The following is a 23502-nucleotide window of genomic DNA, read 5'->3' on the forward strand; positions in this document are numbered from 1 at the left end:
CCATTCTCAAGGCGCCTGCATCCTGTGCAGGGAGACAGCCTAACATAAAATGTGCCTAACAACAAATATATTGACTTCTTACTAAAAATCTCCAGTTCATAGAACCGAGGGGTTTGTACCTTCTCCTTTAAAAGTGATAGTCCTGGGACTTCCCCGGTGGTCCCGTGGTGAAGACTCTGCGCTTCCAACGCAGCAGGCGTGGGTTCAATCCCTGGTTGGGGAGCTAAGATCCCACATGCTGCGCAGCCAAAGAAATTTTTTTCGAACGTTATACTCCTGTATTGTTGGCTTTAGTGGTTTAGATTTTGTTGTACTGTTAAGAAGATTTCAGTTTATTTACCGGGAACAAACAACACATAATGTAAAAATAGTTTCCCAGAAACGATTTCCATCATTCTCTTCCTCCCTTTCTCCCGCAGACTGGTGTTTCACCTTGACAAGTTCTCTGTCATTCCATAGGAAAGCTGTCTGGCTTGGAGGTTGCAATCCCAGGGAATTTTTCATCAGCGGGGAAGTCTCCATCACTACAGAGGAATCAAGGGAGAAGTCAGTCCCTGGTAAGTGAGATGCTCCCCCTAAACACCAACACAGCAGTCGTGTACCTTTCAAGGGGTTCAGGGGCAAGATGGGCAAGGCATTTCTACTAACTCTTCTTAAGGATCACGGACAGTGCCCTATGCTACGAGGTAAGCGGTGACTGCTGTAGTTCTTACTGGTGATCCTTTCCTGTCACTGATTCTCGGCTTTCTTTGTATTTCATAGGACTGTTGTCAGTCCAATACAAAATGAGTCTTATTTTTAAAAACCTGAAATGTTTTACAGAGCCTAGCATTCTCATATAGGGTCCTTTCCATTCTCCCCACTTTCCCGAGAGGCCAAGAACACTTCACACCATGAACTAGGAGAGGGGGTAGAGCCCTTTCTGATGAAATACATCAACAAAGACAGAGCCTTAGCCTGCTTGCTCTCTGGACAGGATCTCGGACCACAAGGTCTTCAATCCTGGTATAAATGAAGGAAGTGAGGACAGTTCAACTGGCACTCTGATAACAAGAGTTCGGAAACACCTTCCGAAGAGACTATAGCAGTAGATGAGGGAAGGGAGTGCTACAGTGTGGCAGTACAGGGGGAACGATCGGCTACAGCAGTGAAAAGTGTGGTACCGATTGGTGTGCTCTCGGGGTTCTTGTACATGTAGCATAGATGACCTCTACGGTGGCCCTCCCACCTTCCCACCTGCATTAGGTGTTCTTTTTTTTTGTAATTTATGTTTATGTATTTATTTACTGTTTGAACTTATTTATTCTACGTATTTATGTTTTTGGCTGCACTGGGTCTCTCATTGCTGTGCACGGGCTTTCTCTAGTTGGCGGCTAGCGGGGGCTACTCTCGGTTGCGGTGTGCGGGCATCTCATCGCGGTGGCTTCTCTTGTTGCGGAGCATGGGCTGTAGGCACGTGGGCTTCGGTAGTTGAGGCTCACGGGCTCTAGAATGCAGGCTCCGTCGTCGTGGCACATGCGCTTAGTTGCTGCACGGCATGTGGGATCTTCGCAGACCAGGGCTCGAACCCGTGTCCCCTGCATTGGCAGGCGCCACCAGGGAAGCCCTAGGTGTTCTCATATAGAGTCTAAAAACAGAGAGCACTGAGAGAAGGTAGTGGTTATTAAAGGCTCAGGATCTAAATTCTACCTGTCTCTACACCCCTTCCCAGCTGTCGATTTGACCCCATTTTTGAATGCTGACCTCATTGTTCAACTTTTCTCTGCCGTCTGTATACTCACCTTGAAAACTTGTTTCTGTGATGCGTTGAGCAGACACAGGGTGGCAGACTGCAGAGGTGGAAGCTGGTGGTCGGATATTTGTGGGCTGAATCTCCTTCAGTCCCATTCCCATTTCTGGTTGCCCAGAGGCCCTACTTCCTGTGTGTGACGCCGAGCCGTAGGATTGCGGGCAGGAGCCAAGTTCTCCATACAGTAAAGACCCCAGTGTGCCTTGGTTACAGTAATATACCTGGCTTCCTTCCTGGCAGGGAAGTGACAGGCGGCTATGCCCCTGCTTTGTTCGTGGGCCTCCTGATCCAGCAGTTCCCTTGGCTCTGCCCCTGTCGTCAGCTGCCCCTAGGATAACTCTGAGCCCTAGCCACTTCTCTGGTAGATTTCCCTATTCCCCCACTACAGTCACACCTGAATAAGGCAACTCAGACCTTTCAGAGATGTGTCCTGAACCTCTTGTTTTCTGAAATACCTATCTGGTGGTTGTGAGACTTAAGGCCAGCGTCCCCGAGAGACTTTTTCTATTTCTCCTAGTAAACCTAGACTCATCTTCTGTCACCTTCAACTCTACTCCAATTGTGTTCTTTCAACCCAGACCTCTGACCCTGCTTTTTACTTCTGCCATTTCATCCTCGCTCCTGCTTCCTTTCCTAAATCCATACGTCTCTTTTGGCCTTCCTAGCCCTGGGCCAAGTTCCTTCCTCTTTGCTCAGTTTTTACCCCTTTCCTTCATTCTCCCATCCAACTTTCAGTCCTTCCTTTCTCACGCCCCAGTTAGCAGCATCTGAAAATTCGAAAGGTTTGTTACTCGTCTATTAATTGTATTCCATTTACTTATTCAGTTCTATACCTGTCTTACCTGTGTATGGAAGAACAGCTGGTAGCCAAGGTGGCACCAAGAATCCTAGCAGCTCTCACTTGACGTATCCGTAGTAGTCGGCAATTTCCATTTCGTTTTCCCTCTCGGTGAAAAATTGCAGCTTGCCCGAAGAGGTGTATCTGGCAGCATTCTCCCGTTGTTGTTGAGCCCGCCTCTTCATGGCCTCTCGCTCTGGCCTCTGCTCTTGTTCGATGGGCTTTGACATGACTGGCTCAGGCACGTTGGGTTCCCTCCATGGAACTCGTTGCTTGCTGAAGTCTTGGAGTAGAAAGTGGGTTTGGAGCTTGGGTGGGGACTGGCGCTTATTCACAGCAGGGGGAACAGGCTCCCGCTGGAGAGGAGCGCCAGATGAAGTTTTGGAGGGTGCAGGCCTAGGAGCAGCAGACTGAGGGACACGAGGCTGGGTATGGTTGGGCCAAGCCGGTTGGGTTGGGTTGGTCACAGTTGGCTGAGCTGGTTTGGCGGGGCCTGGCAAAGAGGCAGGAGCTGGCTGGGATGAATTGGCTGCAGCAGGTTGAGCTGAGTCAGTAGAACCAGGCTGGGCACGGTAAGCCCCAGCAGGCCGATGTGAGGCCAGAGACTGTGGCCTCCGAGGAGCGGGTCGAGCTTGAGGCTTGTCCCAGGCAGAAAAAGGCAGAGGTATCAACTTGACCTTCCCAGGAGGAGGCCGCTCATACTGGGCTGGAGACGGACACTCTGTTTCAGCACTGCTGTCTGGTTTCTGGGCTTGGACTTGCGTTTTCTCAGGACCCTTCCCCTCACGTGGGGTATGCCGCCATGGCTGGATAGCTGGGGGTGGCTGGGGGTCTTTGGGGTTGCTTGACTTTCCCAAGAGCCGACAGGAAGAGCGCCCAGTTTTCGTCTCATTCTTCTTCCCCAGCGCATGAAGAACCTTCACAGACTCCAGCATGCGCACGCCAAGGGAGGTTCGAGGCTTTTGAAAGCTCTGTTGGAGAAGCTCAGTTTGGTGTTCCTTTCGCTTCGTGTGGGGGATTGCTGGCTTCTCTTCTGCCTTGACTTTGTTCCCTGACTGCTTGTTCTCCTCAGCCTTGTTTCTCCCTCTGGTCCTTTTGGTCTTTTCCTGCCCGTGGCTCTTAGTTTTGCTGATCTTTCTGGATGCAGCTTTCTGAGGTTTGCCTTGAGAGTGCTTGGCCGTGTTCACAGGAGCCCTGTCACTGACTGCAGCGTGGCATATAACCACTTCTCCCCCTAACAGGCACTCTGGATTCTTTGGCTGGATTTTGGCCTTGGGAGCGCCACTGATAGGCTCAGAGGCTTTCTGTTTGTTCTTCCTGGGTTGATCAGAGGGAACCTTTATGACACTTGGCTTTTCCTGCACCTGATTCACCTTAATGGCTCTGGTGTCTTTAGCTTTGATCACGTTGGGACCTTGGGATTGATCAAGATCTTTCAAAGGATTAAAGAGCTGGGGAAGGTGAATATCCTCCGCCAGTGTAGTAATGTCTGCAAGACCACTGCTAGGTTCAATCCCATTTTCAAGTGTCCCTAGGTCCTGACGACTCCGGCTGTTCTCTCCCAGATCAGCATTTTCAGAACCAGGCTGCTCCTCTTGGCTGAGGGGATCGGTGCAGGCCAGCGGCTGGTGAATATCAGGGATTCCTAAAGGGAGTAGTGGAGGATCTTGGTTCTCTGTTGGGATCTGGTAGGCATCCAGAGGCTTTGAAAGCTTGGTTTTGATATCATCCACGTGCTTACTCTCTATTTGTCCCTGGCTTGGAGCTGGAGGCAGGGCCAGGAGACGCCTGGCACTCTGGACTGGAGCTGTCACTGAAATGTCCCCAAGTTCAGATGGTGGGTTACTCTCAAGTATGTGGCTGTTTCTGCTACTGCAGGACTTGGGGAGTTCTTGACTTTGTGTCACACAAAACGTCTGGCTTGGAGGTTGCAATCCCAGGGAATTTTTCATCACCAGGGGGGAGGTCTCCATCCCTACAAAGGGATCAAGGGAGAAGTCAGTCCCTGGTAAGTGAGATGCTCCCCCTAAACACCAACACAGCAGTCGTGTACCTTTCAAGGGGTTCAGGGGCAAGATGGGCAAGGCATTTCTACTAACTCTTCTTAAGGATCATGGACAGTGCCCTATGCTACGAGGTAAGCGGTGACTGTTGTAATTCTTACTGGTGAGCCTTTCCTGTCGCTGATTCTCGGCTCGCTTTGTATTTCATAGGACTGTTATAAGTCCAATACAAAATGAGTCTTATTTTTAAAAACCTGAAATGTTTTACAAAGCCTAGCATTCTCATATAGGGTCCTTTCCATTCTCCCCACTTTCCCGAGAGGCCAAGAACACGTCACACCATGAACTAGGAGAGGGGGTAGAGCCCTTGCTGATGAAATACATCAACAAAGACAGAGTCTTAGCCTGCTTGCTCTCTGGACAGGATCTCGGACCACAAGGTCTTCAATCCTGGTATAAATGAAGGAAGTGAGGACAGTTCAACTGGCACTCTCATAACAAGAGTTCTGAAACACCTTCCGAAGAGACTATAGCAGTAGATGAGGGAAGGGAGTGCTACAGTGTGGCAGTACAGGGGGAACGATCGGCTACAGCAGTGAAAAGTGTGGTACCGATTGGTGTGCTCTCGGGGTTCTTGTACATGTAGCATAGATGACCTCTACAGTGGCCCTCCCACCTTCCCACCTGCATTAGGTGTTCTTTTTTTTGTAATTTATGTTTATGTATTTATTTACTGTTTGAACTTATTTATTCTACGTATTTATTTTTTTGGCTGCACTGGGTCTCTCATTGCTGTGCACGGGCTTTCTCTAGTTGGCGGCTAGCGGGGGCTACTCTTGGTTGCGGTGTGCGGGCTTCTCATCGCGGTGGCTTCTCTTTGTTGCGGAGCATGGGCTGTAGGCACGTGGGCTTCGGTAGTTGAGGCTCACGGGCTCTAGAATGCAGGCTCCGTCGTTGTGGCACATGCGCTTAGTTGCTGCACGGCATGTGGGATCTTCGCAGACCAGGGCTCGAACCCGTGTCCCCCGCATTGCATTGGCAGGCGGATTCTTAACCACGGCGCCACCAGGGAAGCCCTAGGTGTTCTCATAGAGAGTCTAAAAACAGAGGGCACTGAGCGAAGGTAGTGGTTATTAAAGGCTCAGGATCTAAATTCTACCTGCCTCTACACCCCTTCCCAGCTGTCGATTTGACCCCATTTTTGAGTGCCGACCTCATTCTTCAACTTTCTCTGGCGTTTGTTATACTCACCTTGAAAACTTGTTTCTGTGATGCGTTGAGCAGACACAGGGTGGCAGACTGCAGAGGTGGAAGCTGGTGGTCGGATATTTGTGGGCTGAATCTCCTTCAGTCCCATTCCCATTTCTGGTTGCCCAGAGGCCCGACTTCCTGTGTATGACGCCGAGCCGTAGGATTGCGGGCAGGAGCCAAGTTCTCCATACAGTAAAGACCCCAGTGTGCCTTGGTGATAGTAATATACCTGGCTTCCTTCCTGGCAGGGAAGTGGCAGGCGGCTCTGCCCCTGATTTGGAATCTGAGATGGTGTTCCCTGAGCAAGGCTGGCAGAAAGCGATGGATGTAGAGGGACCATGTTCTTGGCGTCTGAAGTTTTATCATACTGGGCTGCCAGAAACATGGAGGAGGCAGCTGTGTGGCGGTCAGTGAGTGCCAGAGTAAAGTCTCCGAGTGAAGAAGAATTCTTTTCAGTGCTTGCTGTGATGTCCCACTCAAGAACACCTGGATAGGAAGCAGCTGAAGTGGAGATCTGGCTGTGGTCAGTAACTCCAGATAACATAGTCGTGCTAGAATGTTGGTAAAGGTAGGCACTACCCATGAGTGTCTGGAAAGGGGTACCGGTAGCCGATGCCGAACTGACGGCAGGGGCAGAGACTCTGGAGAAGTTGCAGACACTTCGTGTTAGGGAAGTTGCATTGCTCACCACAGGAGGAGAATGCTGCAGAGAATTTAGAGTTCCAAGTAGAGATGGATGTTGGAAATTTTCTGTAAGAACAAGAGGGTCATGAAAAACTCAGGGAGGTTGAGAAATTCTCACTACGTTTGAGGAACGGCATCATCTGAAGGTTCTTGCTATCAGGACACCTCTACTATCACTACTTCCTGAGAAACCCAAAATCAGACAGTTAATGATGGCTGTAAGGACTGAGCAGTTTTCCACTCTTCTCTATTAACTGCCTGTGCTCCCATCTTGGGCACAGACGGGCAGAAGAGCCAAGTGGTGTGGTTCAGAGATTGTTCTCTAGGCTGGAAGCAACCTTCTCCCTGCCCTGTCTTTCCCTTCAGCCTGCACTCGTATTGACTTCTATGCTATTTCCTAGACTGGAAGCATTTTAGAACTAGGAGGCCCTTAGAGAACTTCGATGTTCTCAGTCTCATTTCGTGAGTAAGGAAACTGAGGCTCAGAGAGGTCGGGTTGACTTGTTCAAGTTCTCTCATTATGTTAGTATCATTACCAGGTTTCAGAACCTAAGTATCCTGACTTCCTTGCCAGGACTCCACTCTGAGCATGATACTGCCAGAAAGCAGGAGAAATAGAACTTATAATATAGGCATTTTTTTTGTCCATTAGAAAACAGTACGGCTATTACCATGGTCGTCTTCAGTGTCTCCCTTTGCTTGTGCAGTTCCCACGCTATTACCTAGAGGTGACGTACAGCTCAGTCCAACTGGTGAATTGAAAGAGTCATTTTTGCCCTCTTCAAGCCTGGTTTCTCATCCTACCTCAAAATGATTACCCGAAAGTGGATTTCTTAAGTGCTTTTGGAAAGGGAAAAGTTATCTGATTACTTCAGATTCCTCACCTATAAAGTGGTTATAACACCACCACCAATAATAATAGCAGTAATAATTAATAGATGAATAAGCTGATCTATTGCGTATGATTTATATGGAGGAAGATACAATAAGTTCTAGAAAGACAAAGAAAAATCATGACAAGCATATTACGTTAACGAAAAAGAAATCCATAGATATTAATGAAAACTGAGGTATGTGGCAAGTATCGAAGCCTAATGAATTTACTAACAAATGGCATTCTGTACTATCCATGCAATATTATGAAAGTGAATTTTGCCCACTCTATTTTAGTGAATACTATTAACCAGAAGACACGATGGAGGTGATAGAGGTGAATGAATTCCTAGCCAATGCATACAGACAGAGAAGGTATGTCAGTAAAAAATGCATAACAAGCAACAGAATGCAATAAATGTGCATGTATAGGTAGCCACAACACATATAGACAAGTATTTCAATGAAAACCGGTACGAAGCAGACAGCAAAATAATAAGTGTAAAAGAGTTTCATTATTGTGCTCCTTCATATTTTTACCCAGCAAGTAAGAGGTATTAAGCCTAGGAGAAATATATATTTCAATGAATATAGCTTATATAATAAGCAGAAAGGAAGCTTAAAATGTATCAGGAAGGTTTTTGGATTTATCCTAGAACTTAGATTAGAATCATCTTCAGCATCCAAGAAGATGGCATCCCAAAACCTCAAAAAACCATCATGCCTAGAATCCAATTAAAAAAGATTTTCAAATGTAAGAAAATCCACAGGACTCCACAATATGGTTTTCGATAAACGTGGATGTTTGTTTGTTTTGTTTCTTTGGCCGCGCCGCGTGGCCCTGGCCGTGAAAGCACCGAGTCCTAAGCACTGGACCGCCAGGGAATTCCCTAAGTGGGGGGGGGAATTAGAGATGTGGGGCTTGACTTTTTCTTCTTCTTCTTCGGTAGCTAAGCTCTACAAGCGAACGATGGCTGTTGATCAATGTGCTCTCTGTGTTAGGAAGGAAATAACTGTAAAAATGAAAAGCAGCCTTGCCTTAGAACCTACATATCACACCAAGGAAAATAGTCCTTCTGATTCAATTTAGAAGATATCACTTAAAATGTTGAATTGGTGAAATGTCTACCTAGTTTAAAAATTAGAAAGAATAAAACACTGAAAAGCAGCCCCCTAGATAACCACTGTGGTTGCTTGTTTATAGGAGGCATCATTTCTAAAACGTATTTCTAAAATGTTTATATTCAAAACTGTCAAGTGGCCAACTGTATTCAGAGAGGCAATAAAAGAAAGAAAACGGAGTATGACTTTTCTGATAAGCTGCCTTTCCCGGTGATCCCCTGTTCTGGCCTTACTTTCCTTCTTAGTCTGTTAATGTAAGGGTTTGCTACCATCAACTTGGTTTTGCCCTGCTCTGAGCAGGTTTCCCTCTGTGCTGTTTCTGCTTTAATTGAAAATCTTTGGTTCCCATCAGCATTCCATTGCAAACTCCGTTTTTCTTGAGAGCTCCTCTATGCTTTCCCTCTTCATTCTTACATTTTCTCCCATCTCTTGGTGCCTGTTGGCCTGTGCTAATGAAAACCGTCCTAAACTTCCTTACGCTCGACTCTGTGCCTCCCTGTAGAGCCCAGTACTCTCCATCCTCTCTCCCTATTCTCTCTTTTCAACTAGTCGAAATCCTAGTGGAGGGAGACCATTAGAGATGAAACATCTTGGTATATATTGCTAGTTTTCTATGTCCCCTGGCTTTTCTGTGTTTCTGTTGAAACACTCTTGAGAAGTGTCTGATTTCGTTTTCTACATGGGTACCCTTTAAGGCTCAATACTGGAAAAGAAGGGGATCAGAGTGATCAACCCAATGTGGTATCCTAACGTAACAGTTAAGGAAAGCAACAGGCTTTGTGAGACAGCCAGTGATTTGTCCAAAGTCACACAGATAGTAAACGTCAAAGTCAAAAGTGAAATTAGGTCTCCAGACTTGTAGTTCAATACTTTCCCTCATTATTCCATGCTATTTTGAATCTCCTACTCAATTTAGGGGCAAAAGAAATCGAACGCAAAACTTTCCAAAGTTTCTTTTCTTACCTGACATGGTCAGAGAAGAGGAAGCATCCACTGCAGGTACAAGGGATGAGGAGACAACACTAGAGGATGTCTGAGTGGCTGCAGCTGAACGGCGCACGTGTCCAGTACAGAGGTCACTGGTTACTGGTCCAAACAGCTCCACGGAAACCCCAAGGCTCTACCAAGTGGTAGTAGGTTTGGGAGGAGAGTGATGTCACAAAGCAGGCAGTTGAAAGGTATGAGAGAGCCAATAGGGAGGTCCGATCCCCAACAGGAAGGCGGGCTTGGGTGAAGAGAGTGTAGGAGAGCTAAAACAACACCTGAGTTTCTGAGCTTTGGGGAGGAGGAAATCCTAGAAGACAGATTTACCTCCCCCAGGCTCTTCCATTAGGGAAATCATTGCCACATTTCTTACAGACGTTCATTAATACACTGAACTAAGAGTTACTTATATTCTACAGAGTATTCTATTTTATGTATCATATACTTAGAGCTATATAGATCTTCTTTAATTAATAATCCTTAGGAAGGAAAGAGCCATCTAGTTTGAACTATTACAGTTGTTCTGAAATCAGATGTGTCTAATGAGTGAACTGATAGCAGCTTTTAAGGAGCCAAAGTAGGGATTAAGAAGCTCTCTTTGTAACTTGGTTCAAGAGTAGGGTGAAGTTTCTTGAGTGTACCTTGTGGAGAATGTTGTGGTCCAAGGCTCTTCTCTTTTAGTTTCTTCTCCTTGACTCCTACCTTCCTTGGGCTGGGCTAGGCTGGGGGCCAGGTTGGACTTGCGACTTAACATTTCTCTTCCGCTTTCTCTTTTTTTTTTTTCTTCCATTATGGGCATTGCTTCGAGGACAAGCCTTGATCTTGCATTGGACGTTACTTCCTGTCACCTTCCAGCAGCAGGAGTCTTCTTTTCAGTGCTTGATGCTTCACGAAATAGACTCTGCCCGTTGGCAGCAAATACCAGAGAGCTAGGAGACAGAGCTGGTTGCAGACCTTTCCTCTTCCAGCCTTTGGTTGCAATTGTTTGGCCCATAATTTGCTAGCTCTAGTTCCTTGGGCCACACAGGTATCCTGCCATCTCCAGCTCTTGTTATATGTGAGAGACATTCTGAACACTGTCCCTTTTTCTTTGCACAGAAGTATATACAGTGTGGCAGTTACTGTAATCTCCTCCGCCTTGCAAACAGCCACTCTAGAATCTTGGACCTCTAGGACTCTCTGTCTTGCATGCTTGGGGGCAAGGCCAAGCAAAATGAAGAGGAGAATAATTAGAGAAAGAGGAGGACGTTGGTGGAGAATTGGGAGCAGGTAAGGTGAAAGGGCACAGGAGAAAAGAGATGCATGTAGACTTTTTGGTTTCTGTGGGAAACAGGTTGACACACTTGGGCCTCATTTGGTATTAACAGAACAGAGAGTTAAAGATCTAAGTAGCTAGATAGTGTGCAGCAACTGCCATGAAGTCTGTACACTGAAGAGAAGAGTCTCACATCTAGTTTTCATTTTGTTTTATGTCATAGTACCTTATTTATAGCATTCACTGGTGTGTTTGTAGAATACAGATGTTTTCAAATGCTCTGGTTTTGTCTACATGGTTATCTCCTTGTCCTGTTTGTAAGGAATCCAACATTGTAAGACATATTGCATGTTTTTCTCTTGACGATTGTTGACCTTGAAGCGTCATGAACTAACTTGAGCTGTTGGATTCTGTGGAGAAACGTTCAAAAGGGTCTGTGAAAAAGGCACTGTGGTGAGTCGCATTATGCACCCGAGCGTAAGGAGCAAGATATCTGCCACCAGCCCAGCTTGGCCTGGATTGCCTCTGTTTTAGTTCCCCTGGTTAGTGCTTTTCTCCCTAACCACTCTTGTGACTGTGATAATGTGAGTAAGGGCGGAGTTGCTAATGATCTATGTGTGAGGTAAGCTGGTTTGAGGGAGGAAATCTATGGACCTAGTCATTTTCCTTGGTGGTAAGCTTTCAGGGGTGCAGAGATGGATCTTCCTGGGGCCTTTTCTGGTCCCAGGAAGATATCGCATAGATGGGACCTCCCAAGACACACATTGAATCTTTAGGCCTGTTTTTCCTATTATGAGGTACGAGTTTCTTCACTGATGGGGATGATGCTTATCTGAGAAGAAATTGTGAAAGGTGGTGTAGTGTAGAGGTGTGGCTTAAGCTTTTAAGTTTTCCTCCAGGTTTTTCCCCTAAGCTTCCTACTTCGGACGGCCTACTTACATGATACTAGTAGGTGATGTCCGGCTAACAGCTTCCTAAATATACCTGCAAGCCAGATCAGTGTCTCTTTTCTCTGTATTCCCATGGAAATCAAGAGTCCCGCCGAATTTTCCATCGAAACAGTTGATTTGTGTTGTCTCTAGGAATTCTAAAGGGCGTACCGTTGCTTCCTAACCGGTGTCATTTGGGAGATCCGCCTCTGTACGTTCAAATGATTAATTTTGAGACTTTGCTCATGTGTGCAGTAAACCCTTGAATTCCCTAAGACCTTCCTTTCCTCCATCTCCTACCCCATTAAGCCCGCTTCAGTTCATCTCCTGAATTTCTTTGGAATCTGTCAGCCAGCTCTTCCTCAACTTCCTAATACTGAACTTGCCTGTCTGTTGCGATTAGGTCCTAACTAGTGTCCATATATCTTGTTTCCTTCCAATCCACTCTTCACACAAGAAACCTTCAAAGCAAGTTGGAACGTTGCTCATAAACATCGCTCACAAACATTGTTTTGAGAATAGAAAACACACTGTTGGCCTTTAAGACTCTGCGTGGTCTAGAATCCTCTCTGCTTCTCTAGCCCCATCTTGTGCCACTTTTGCCCTCACTTTCTATGCTTCAGATACACTGAATTAACCTTAGTTCTCACTCATCTGACAGAAGTCAGTTCAGATACTATTTTTCACTGTGATTCCTAGCATTAAGGAATTTGATTATCAGGTTTTGTATGAGGACTATTTCATCAGGGGTACAGAAGTTCTGGCCATCTCTGGTTTTGGATATCCCTTATTTGTTGAGACCTTTGCGTTGTTTGGTTGCCTTTTGTCTGTTTTCCAGATGGGAAAACAGGAACAAGGGAAGTATAGGTTATTACTAGGTGGGGTTGAACAAGTGGAGCAGCAAACTGCAAAGCAGAAAGAAGAGGGACGTACTATAGAGGGATATGACTTCCATTCTCAAGGCGCCTGCATCCTGTGCAGGGAGACAGCCTAACATAAAATGTGCCTAACAACAAATATATTGACTTCTTACTAAAAATCTCCAGTTCATAGAACCGAGGGGTTTGTACCTTCTCCTTTAAAAGTGATAGTCCTGGGACTTCCCCGGTGGTCCCGTGGTGAAGACTCTGCGCTTCCAACGCAGCAGGCGTGGGTTCAATCCCTGGTTGGGGAGCTAAGATCCCACATGCTGCGCAGCCAAAGAAATTTTTTTCGAACGTTATACTCCTGTATTGTTGGCTTTAGTGGTTTAGATTTTGTTGTACTGTTAAGAAGATTTCAGTTTATTTACCGGGAACAAACAACACATAATGTAAAAATAGTTTCCCAGAAACGATTTCCATCATTCTCTTCCTCCCTTTCTCCCGCAGACTGGTGTTTCACCTTGACAAGTTCTCTGTCATTCCATAGGAAAGCTGTCTGGCTTGGAGGTTGCAATCCCAGGGAATTTTTCATCAGCGGGGAAGTCTCCATCACTACAGAGGAATCAAGGGAGAAGTCAGTCCCTGGTAAGTGAGATGCTCCCCCTAAACACCAACACAGCAGTCGTGTACCTTTCAAGGGGTTCAGGGGCAAGATGGGCAAGGCATTTCTACTAACTCTTCTTAAGGATCACGGACAGTGCCCTATGCTACGAGGTAAGCGGTGACTGCTGTAGTTCTTACTGGTGATCCTTTCCTGTCACTGATTCTCGGCTTTCTTTGTATTTCATAGGACTGTTGTCAGTCCAATACAAAATGAGTCTTATTTTTAAAAACCTGAAATGTTTTACAGAGCCTAGCATTCTCATATAGGGTCCTTTCCATTCTCCCCACTTTCCCGAGAGGCCAAGAACACTTCACACCATGAACTAGGAGAGGGGGTAGAGCCCTTTCTGATGAAATACATCAACAAAGACAGAGCCTTAGCCTGCTTGCTCTCTGGACAGCATCTCGGACCACAAGGTCTTCAATCCTGGTATAAATGAAGGAAGTGAGGACAGTTCAACTGGCACTCTCATAACAAGAGTTCGGAAACACCTTCCAAAGAGACTATAGCAGTAGATGAGGGAAGGGAGTGCTACAGTGTGGCAGTACAGGGGGAATGATCGGCTACAGCAGTGAAAAGTGTGGTACCGATTGGTGTGCTCTCGGGGTTCTTGTACATGTAGCATAGATGACCTCTACGGTGGCCCTCCCACCTTCCCACCTGCATTAGGTGTTCTTTTTTTTTGTAATTTATGTTTATGTATTTATTTACTGTTTGAACTTATTTATTCTACGTATTTATGTTTTTGGCTGCACTGGGTCTCTCATTGCTGTGCACGGGCTTTCTCTAGTTGGCGGCTAGCGGGGGCTACTCTCGGTTGCGGTGTGCGGGCATCTCATCGCGGTGGCTTCTCTTGTTGCGGAGCATGGGCTGTAGGCACGTGGGCTTCGGTAGTTGAGGCTCACGGGCTCTAGAATGCAGGCTCCGTCGTCGTGGCACATGCGCTTAGTTGCTGCACGGCATGTGGGATCTTCGCAGACCAGGGCTCGAACCCGTGTCCCCTGCATTGGCAGGCGCCACCAGGGAAGCCCTAGGTGTTCTCATATAGAGTCTAAAAACAGAGAGCACTGAGAGAAGGTAGTGGTTATTAAAGGCTCAGGATCTAAATTCTACCTGTCTCTACACCCCTTCCCAGCTGTCGATTTGACCCCATTTTTGAATGCTGACCTCATTGTTCAACTTTTCTCTGCCGTCTGTATACTCACCTTGAAAACTTGTTTCTGTGATGCGTTGAGCAGACACAGGGTGGCAGACTGCAGAGGTGGAAGCTGGTGGTCGGATATTTGTGGGCTGAATCTCCTTCAGTCCCATTCCCATTTCTGGTTGCCCAGAGGCCCTACTTCCTGTGTGTGACGCCGAGCCGTAGGATTGCGGGCAGGAGCCAAGTTCTCCATACAGTAAAGACCCCAGTGTGCCTTGGTTACAGTAATATACCTGGCTTCCTTCCTGGCAGGGAAGTGACAGGCGGCTATGCCCCTGCTTTGTTCGTGGGCCTCCTGATCCAGCAGTTCCCTTGGCTCTGCCCCTGTCGTCAGCTGCCCCTAGGATAACTCTGAGCCCTAGCCACTTCTCTGGTAGATTTCCCTATTCCCCCACTACAGTCACACCTGAATAAGGCAACTCAGACCTTTCAGAGATGTGTCCTGAACCTCTTGTTTTCTGAAATACCTATCTGGTGGTTGTGAGACTTAAGGCCAGCGTCCCCGAGAGACTTTTTCTATTTCTCCTAGTAAACCTAGACTCATCTTCTGTCACCTTCAACTCTACTCCAATTGTGTTCTTTCAACCCAGACCTCTGACCCTGCTTTTTACTTCTGCCATTTCATCCTCGCTCCTGCTTCCTTTCCTAAATCCATACGTCTCTTTTGGCCTTCCTAGCCCTGGGCCAAGTTCCTTCCTCTTTGCTCAGTTTTTACCCCTTTCCTTCATTCTCCCATCCAACTTTCAGTCCTTCCTTTCTCACGCCCCAGTTAGCAGCATCTGAAAATTCGAAAGGTTTGTTACTCGTCTATTAATTGTATTCCATTTACTTATTCAGTTCTATACCTGTCTTACCTGTGTATGGAAGAACAGCTGGTAGCCAAGGTGGCACCAAGAATCCTAGCAGCTCTCACTTGACGTATCCGTAGTAGTCGGCAATTTCCATTTCGTTTTCCCTCTCGGTGAAAAATTGCAGCTTGCCCGAAGAGGTGTATCTGGCAGCATTCTCCCGTTGTTGTTGAGCCCGCCTCTTCATGGCCTCTCGCTCTGGCCTCTGCTCTTGTTCGATGGGCTTTGACATGACTGGCTCAGGCACGTTGGGTTCCCTCCATGGAACTCGTTGCTTGCTGAAGTCTTGGAGTAGAAAGTGGGTTTGGAGCTTGGGTGGGGACTGGCGCTTATTCACAGCAGGGGGAACAGGCTCCCGCTGGAGAGGAGCGCCAGATGAAGTTTTGGAGGGTGCAGGCCTAGGAGCAGCAGACTGAGGGACACGAGGCTGGGTATGGTTGGGCCAAGCCGGTTGGGTTGGGTTGGTCACAGTTGGCTGAGCTGGTTTGGCGGGGCCTGGCAAAGAGGCAGGAGCTGGCTGGGATGAATTGGCTGCAGCAGGTTGAGCTGAGTCAGTAGAACCAGGCTGGGCACGGTAAGCCCCAGCAGGCCGATGTGAGGCCAGAGACTGTGGCCTCCGAGGAGCGGGTCGAGCTTGAGGCTTGTCCCAGGCAGAAAAAGGCAGAGGTATCAACTTGACCTTCCCAGGAGGAGGCCGCTCATACTGGGCTGGAGACGGACACTCTGTTTCAGCACTGCTGTCTGGTTTCTGGGCTTGGACTTGCGTTTTCTCAGGACCCTTCCCCTCACGTGGGGTATGCCGCCATGGCTGGATAGCTGGGGGTGGCTGGGGGTCTTTGGGGTTGCTTGACTTTCCCAAGAGCCGACAGGAAGAGAGCCCAGTTTTCGTCTCATTCTTCTTCCCCAGCGCATGAAGAACCTTCACAGACTCCAGCATGCGCACGCCAAGGGAGGTTCGAGGCTTTTGAAAGCTCTGTTGGAGAAGCTCAGTTTGGTGTTCCTTTCGCTTCGTGTGGGGGATTGCTGGCTTCTCTTCTGCCTTGACTTTGTTCCCTGACTGCTTGTTCTCCTCAGCCTTGTTTCTCCCTCTGGTCCTTTTGGTCTTTTCCTGCCCGTGGCTCTTAGTTTTGCTGATCTTTCTGGATGCAGCTTTCTGAGGTTTGCCTTGAGAGTGCTTGGCCGTGTTCACAGGAGCCCTGTCACTGACTGCAGCGTGGCATGTAACCACTTCTCCCCCTAACGGGCACTCTGGATTCTTTGGCTGGATTTTGGCCTTGGGAGCGCCACTGATAGGCTCAGAGGCTTTCTGTTTGTTCTTCCTGGGTTGATCAGAGGGAACCTTTATGACACTTGGCTTTTCCTGCACCTGATTCACCTTAATGGCTCTGGTGTCTTTAGCTTTGATCACGTTGGGACCTTGGGATTGATCAAGATCTTTCAAAGGATTAAAGAGCTGGGGAAGGTGAATATCCTCCGCCAGTGTAGTAATGTCTGCAAGACCACTGCTAGGTTCAATCCCATTTTCAAGTGTCCCTAGGTCCTGACGACTCCGGCTGTTCTCTCCCAGATCAGCATTTTCAGAACCAGGCTGCTCCTCTTGGCTGAGGGGATCGGTGCAGGCCAGCGGCTGGTGAATATCAGGGATTCCTAAAGGGAGTAGTGGAGGATCTTGGTTCTCTGTTGGGATCTGGTAGGCATCCAGAGGCTTTGAAAGCTTGGTTTTGATATCATCCACGTGCTTACTCTCTATTTGTCCCTGGCTTGGAGCTGGAGGCAGGGCCAGGAGACGCCTGGCACTCTGGACTGGAGCTGTCACTGAAATGTCCCCAAGTTCAGATGGTGGGTTACTCTCAAGTATGTGGCTGTTTCTGCTACTGCAGGACTTGGGGAGTTCTTGACTTTGTGTCACACAAAACGTCTGGCTTGGAGGTTGCAATCCCAGGGAATTTTTCATCACCAGGGGGGAGGTCTCCATCCCTACAAAGGGATCAAGGGAGAAGTCAGTCCCTGGTAAGTGAGATGCTCCCCCTAAACACCAACACAGCAGTCGTGTACCTTTCAAGGGGTTCAGGGGCAAGATGGGCAAGGCATTTCTACTAACTCTTCTTAAGGATCATGGACAGTGCCCTATGCTACGAGGTAAGCGGTGACTGTTGTAATTCTTACTGGTGAGCCTTTCCTGTCGCTGATTCTCGGCTCGCTTTGTATTTCATAGGACTGTTATAAGTCCAATACAAAATGAGTCTTATTTTTAAAAACCTGAAATGTTTTACAAAGCCTAGCATTCTCATATAGGGTCCTTTCCATTCTCCCCACTTTCCCGAGAGGCCAAGAACACGTCACACCATGAACTAGGAGAGGGGGTAGAGCCCTTGCTGATGAAATACATCAACAAAGACAGAGTCTTAGCCTGCTTGCTCTCTGGACAGGATCTCGGACCACAAGGTCTTCAATCCTGGTATAAATGAAGGAAGTGAGGACAGTTCAACTGGCACTCACATAACAAGAGTTCTGAAACACCTTCCGAAGAGACTATAGCAGTAGATGAGGGAAGGGAGTGCTACAGTGTGGCAGTACAGGGGGAACGATCGGCTACAGCAGTGAAAAGTGTGGTACCGATTGGTGTGCTCTCGGCGTTCTTGTACATGTAGCATAGATGACCTCTACAGTGGCCCTCCCACCTTCCCACCTGCATTAGGTGTTCTTTTTTTTGTAATTTATGTTTATGTATTTATTTACTGTTTGAACTTATTTATTCTACGTATTTATTTTTTTGGCTGCACTGGGTCTCTCATTGCTGTGCACGGGCTTTCTCTAGTTGGCGGCTAGCGGGGGCTACTCTCGGTTGCGGTGTGCGGGCTTCTCATCGCGGTGGCTTCTCTTGTTGCGGAGCATGGGCTGTAGGCACGTGGGCTTCGGTAGTTGAGGCTCACGGGCTCTAGAATGCAGGCTCCGTCGTTGTGGCACATGCGCTTAGTTGCTGCACGGCATGTGGGATCTTCGCAGACCAGGGCTCGAACCCGTGTCCCCCGCATTGCATTGGCAGGCGGATTCTTAACCACGGCGCCACCAGGGAAGCCCTAGGTGTTCTCATAGAGAGTCTAAAAACAGAGGGCACTGAGCGAAGGTAGTGGTTATTAAAGGCTCAGGATCTAAATTCTACCTGCCTCTACACCCCTTCCCAGCTGTCGATTTGACCCCATTTTTGAATGCCGACCTCATTCTTCAACTTTCTCTGGCGTTTGTTATACTCACCTTGAAAACTTGTTTCTGTGATGCGTTGAGCAGACACAGGGTGGCAGACTGCAGAGGTGGAAGCTGGTGGTCGGATATTTGTGGGCTGAATCTCCTTCAGTCCCATTCCCATTTCTGGTTGCCCAGAGGCCCGACTTCCTGTGTATGACGCCGAGCCGTAGGATTGCGGGCAGGAGCCAAGTTCTCCATACAGTAAAGACTCCAGTGTGCCTTGGTTATAGTAATATACCTGGCTTCCTTCCTGGCAGGGAAGTGGCAGGCGGCTCTGCCCCTGATTTGGAATCTGAGATGGTGTTCCCTGAGCAAGGCTGGCAGAAAGCGATGGATGTAGAGGGACCATGTTCTTGGCGTCTGAAGTTTTATCATACTGGGCTGCCAGAAACATGGAGGAGGCAGCTGTGTGGCGGTCAGTGAGTGCCAGAGTAAAGTCTCCGAGTGAAGAAGAATTCTTTTCAGTGCTTGCTGTGATGTCCCACTCAAGAACACCTGGATAGGAAGCAGCTGAAGTGGAGATCTGGCTGTGGTCAGTAACTCCAGATAACATAGTCGTGCTAGAATGTTGGTAAAGGTAGGCACTACCCATGAGTGTCTGGAAAGGGGTACCGGTAGCCGATGCCGAACTGACGGCAGGGGCAGAGACTCTGGAGAAGTTGCAGACACTTCGTGTTAGGGAAGTTGCATTGCTCACCACAGGAGGAGAATGCTGCAGAGAATTTAGAGTTCCAAGTAGAGATGGATGTTGGAAATTTTCTGTAAGAACAAGAGGGTCATGAAAAACTCAGGGAGGTTGAGAAATTCTCACTACGTTTGAGGAACGGCATCATCTGAAGGTTCTTGCTATCAGGACACCTCTACTATCACTACTTCCTGAGAAACCCAAAATCAGACAGTTAATGATGGCTGTAAGGACTGAGCAGTTTTCCACTCTTCTCTATTAACTGCCTGTGCTCCCATCTTGGGCACAGACGGGCAGAAGAGCCAAGTGGTGTGGTTCAGAGATTGTTCTCTAGGCTGGAAGCAACCTTCTCCCTGCCCTGTCTTTCCCTTCAGCCTGCACTCGTATTGACTTCTATGCTATTTCCTAGACTGGAAGCATTTTAGAACTAGGAGGCCCTTAGAGAACTTCGATGTTCTCAGTCTCATTTCGTGAGTAAGGAAACTGAGGCTCAGAGAGGTCGGGTTGACTTGTTCAAGTTCTCTCATTATGTTAGTATCATTACCAGGTTTCAGAACCTAAGTATCCTGACTTCCTTGCCAGGACTCCACTCTGAGCATGATACTGCCAGAAAGCAGGAGAAATAGAACTTATAATATAGGCATTTTTTTTGTCCATTAGAAAACAGTACGGCTATTACCATGGTCGTCTTCAGTGTCTCCCTTTGCTTGTGCAGTTCCCACGCTATTACCTAGAGGTGACGTACAGCTCAGTCCAACTGGTGAATTGAAAGAGTCATTTTTGCCCTCTTCAAGCCTGGTTTCTCATCCTACCTCAAAATGATTACCCGAAAGTGGATTTCTTAAGTGCTTTTGGAAAGGGAAAAGTTATCTGATTACTTCAGATTCCTCACCTATAAAGTGGTTATAACACCACCACCAATAATAATAGCAGTAATAATTAATAGATGAATAAGCTGATCTATTGCGTATGATTTATATGGAGGAAGATACAATAAGTTCTAGAAAGACAAAGAAAAATCATGACAAGCATATTACGTTAACGAAAAAGAAATCCATAGATATTAATGAAAACTGAGGTATGTGGCAAGTATCGAAGCCTAATGAATTTACTAACAAATGGCATTCTGTACTATCCATGCAATATTATGAAAGTGAATTTTGCCCACTCTATTTTAGTGAATACTATTAACCAGAAGACACGATGGAGGTGATAGAGGTGAATGAATTCCTAGCCAATGCATACAGACAGAGAAGGTATGTCAGTAAAAAATGCATAACAAGCAACAGAATGCAATAAATGTGCATGTATAGGTAGCCACAACACATATAGACAAGTATTTCAATGAAAACCGGTACAAAGCAGACAGCAAAATAATAAGTGTAAAAGAGTTTCATTATTGTGCTCCTTCATATTTTTACCCAGCAAGTAAGAGGTATTAAGCCTAGGAGAAATATATATTTCAATGAATATAGCTTATATAATAAGCAGAAAGGAAGCTTAAAATGTATCAGGAAGGTTTTTGGATTTATCCTAGAACTTAGATTAGAATCATCTTCAGCATCCAAGAAGATGGCATCCCAAAACCTCAAAAAACCATCATGCCTAGAATCCAATTAAAAAAGATTTTCAAATGTAAGAAAATCCACAGGACTCCACAATATGGTTTTCGATAAACGTGGATGTTTGTTTGTTTTGTTTCTTTGGCCGCGCCGCGTGGCCCTGGCCGTGAAAGCACCGAGTCCTAAGCACTGGACCGCCAGGGAATTCCCTAAGTGGGGGGGGGAATTAGAGATGTGGGGCTTGACTTTTTCTTCTTCTTCTTCGGTAGCTAAGCTCTACAAGCGAACGATGGCTGTTGATCAATGTGCTCTCTGTGTTAGGAAGGAAATAACTGTAAAAATGAAAAGCAGCCTTGCCTTAGAACCTACATATCACACCAAGGAAAATAGTCCTTCTGATTCAATTTAGAAGATATCACTTAAAATGTTGAATTGGTGAAATGTCTACCTAGTTTAAAAATTAGAAAGAATAAAACACTGAAAAGCAGCCCCCTAGATAACCACTGTGGTTGCTTGTTTATAGGAGGCATCATTTCTAAAACGTATTTCTAAAATGTTTATATTCAAAACTGTCAAGTGGCCAACTGTATTCAGAGAGGCAATAAAAGAAAGAAAACGGAGTATGACTTTTCTGATAAGCTGCCTTTCCTGGTGATCCCCTGTTCTGGCCTTACTTTCCTTCTTAGTCTGTTAATGTAAGGGTTTGCTACCATCAACTTGGTTTTGCCCTGCTCTGAGCAGGTTTCCCTCTGTGCTGTTTCTGCTTTAATTGAAAATCTTTGGTTCCCATCAGCATTCCATTGCAAACTCCGTTTTTCTTGAGAGCTCCTCTATGCTTTCCCTCTTCATTCTTACATTTTCTCCCATCTCTTGGTGCCTGTTGGCCTGTGCTAATGAAAACCATCCTAAACTTCCTTACGCTCGACTCTGTGCCTCCCTGTAGAGCCCAGTACTCTCCATCCTCTCTCCCTATTCTCTCTTTTCAACTAGTCGAAATCCTAGTGGAGGGAGACCATTAGAGATGAAACATCTTGGTATATATTGCTAGTTTTCTATGTCCCCTGGCTTTTCTATGTTTCTGTTGAAACACTCTTGAGAAGTGTCTGATTTCGTTTTCTACATGGGTACCCTTTAAGGCTCAATACTGGAAAAGAAGGGGATCAGAGTGATCAACCCAACGTGGTATCCTAACGTAACAGTTAAGGAAAGCAACAGGCTTTGTGAGACAGCCAGTGATTTGTCCAAAGTCACACAGATAGTAAACGTCAAAGTCAAAAGTGAAATTAGGTCTCCAGACGTGTAGTTCAATACTTTCCCTCATTATTCCATGCTATTTTGAATCTCCTACTCAATTTAGGGGCAAAAGAATCGAACGCAAAACTTTCCAAAGTTTCTTTTCTTACCTGACATGGTCAGAGAAGAGGAAGCATCCACTGCAGGTACCAGGGATGAGGAGACAACACTAGAGGATGTCCGAGTGGCTGCAGCTGAACGGCGCACGTGTCCAGTACAGAGGTCACTGGTTACTGGTCCAAACAGCTCCACGGAAACCCCAAGACTCTACCAAGTGGTAGTAGGTTTGGTAGGAGAGTGATGTCACAAAGCAGGCAGTTGAAAGGTATGAGAGAGCCAATAGGGAGGTCCGATCCCCAACAGGAAGGCGGGCTTGGGTGAAGAGAGTGTAGGAGAGCTAAAACAACACCTGAGTTTCTGAGCTCTGGGGAGGAAATCCTAGAAGACAGATTTACCTCCCCCAGGCTCTTCCATTAGGGAAATCATTGCCACATTTCTTACAGACGTTCATTAATACACTGAACTAAGAGTTACTTATATTCTACAGAGTATTCTATTTTATGTATCATATACTTAGAGCTATATAGATCTTCTTTAATTAATAATCCTTAGGAAGGAAAGAGCCATCTAGTTTGAACTATTACAGTTGTTCTGAAATCATATGTGTCTAATGAGTGAACTGATAGCAGCTTTTAAGGAGCCAAAGTAGGGATTAAGAAGCTCTCTTTGTAACTTGGTTCAAGAGTAGGGTGAAGTTTGTTGAGTGTACCTTGTGGAGAATGTTGTGGTCCAAGGCTCTTCTCTTTTAGTTTCTTCTCCTTGACTCCTACCTTCCTTGGGCTGGGCTAGGCTGGGGGCCAGGTTGGACTTGCGACTTAACATTTCTCTTCCGCTTTCTCTTTTTTTTTTTTCTTCCATTATGGGCATTGCTTCGAGGACAAGCCTTGATCTTGCATTGGACGTTACTTCCTGTCAACTTCCAGCAGCAGGAGTCTTCTTTTCAGTGCTTGATGCTTCACGAAATAGACTCTGCCCGTTGGCAGCAAATACCAGAGAGCTAGGAGACAGAGCTGGTTGCAGACCTTTCCTCTTCCAGCCTTTGGTTGCAATTGTTTGGCCCATAATTTGCTAGCTCTAGTTCCTTGGGCCACACAGGTATCCTGCCATCTCCAGCTCTTGTTATATGTGAGAGACATTCTGAACACTGTCCCTTTTTCTTTGCACAGAAGTATATACAGTGTGGCAGTTACTGTAATCTCCTCCGCCTTGCAAACAGCCACTCTAGAATCTTGGACCTCTAGGACTCTCTGTCTTGCATGCTTGGGGGCAAGGCCAAGCAAAATGAAGAGGAGAATAATTAGAGAAAGAGGAGGACGTTGGTGGAGAATTGGGAGCAGGTAAGGTGAAAGGGC

The 23502-nt window shown here is 46.7% G+C and overlaps 1 protein-coding gene across 1 annotated transcript in view; it reads left to right on the plus strand.

Moving 5' to 3' along the window:
* Positions 1–23502, plus strand: part of LOC309622232 (uncharacterized protein) — a gene marked incomplete at its 5' end in the record, with an annotated part of 63477 nt that overhangs the window by 24948 nt on the left and 15027 nt on the right. The window contains 2 exons of the mRNA XM_082409363.1: positions 420–557; positions 13099–13236. Coding sequence (XP_082265489.1) covers positions 420–557; positions 13099–13236 — 276 coding nt within the window. The remainder of the gene's footprint in view (positions 1–419; positions 558–13098; positions 13237–23502) is intronic.

The sequence above is a fragment of the Balaenoptera borealis genome (assembly GCF_965194805.1).
Source record: "Balaenoptera borealis genome assembly, contig: HAP1_SCAFFOLD_1867, whole genome shotgun sequence".
Lineage (NCBI taxonomy): Eukaryota > Metazoa > Chordata > Mammalia > Artiodactyla > Balaenopteridae > Balaenoptera > Balaenoptera borealis.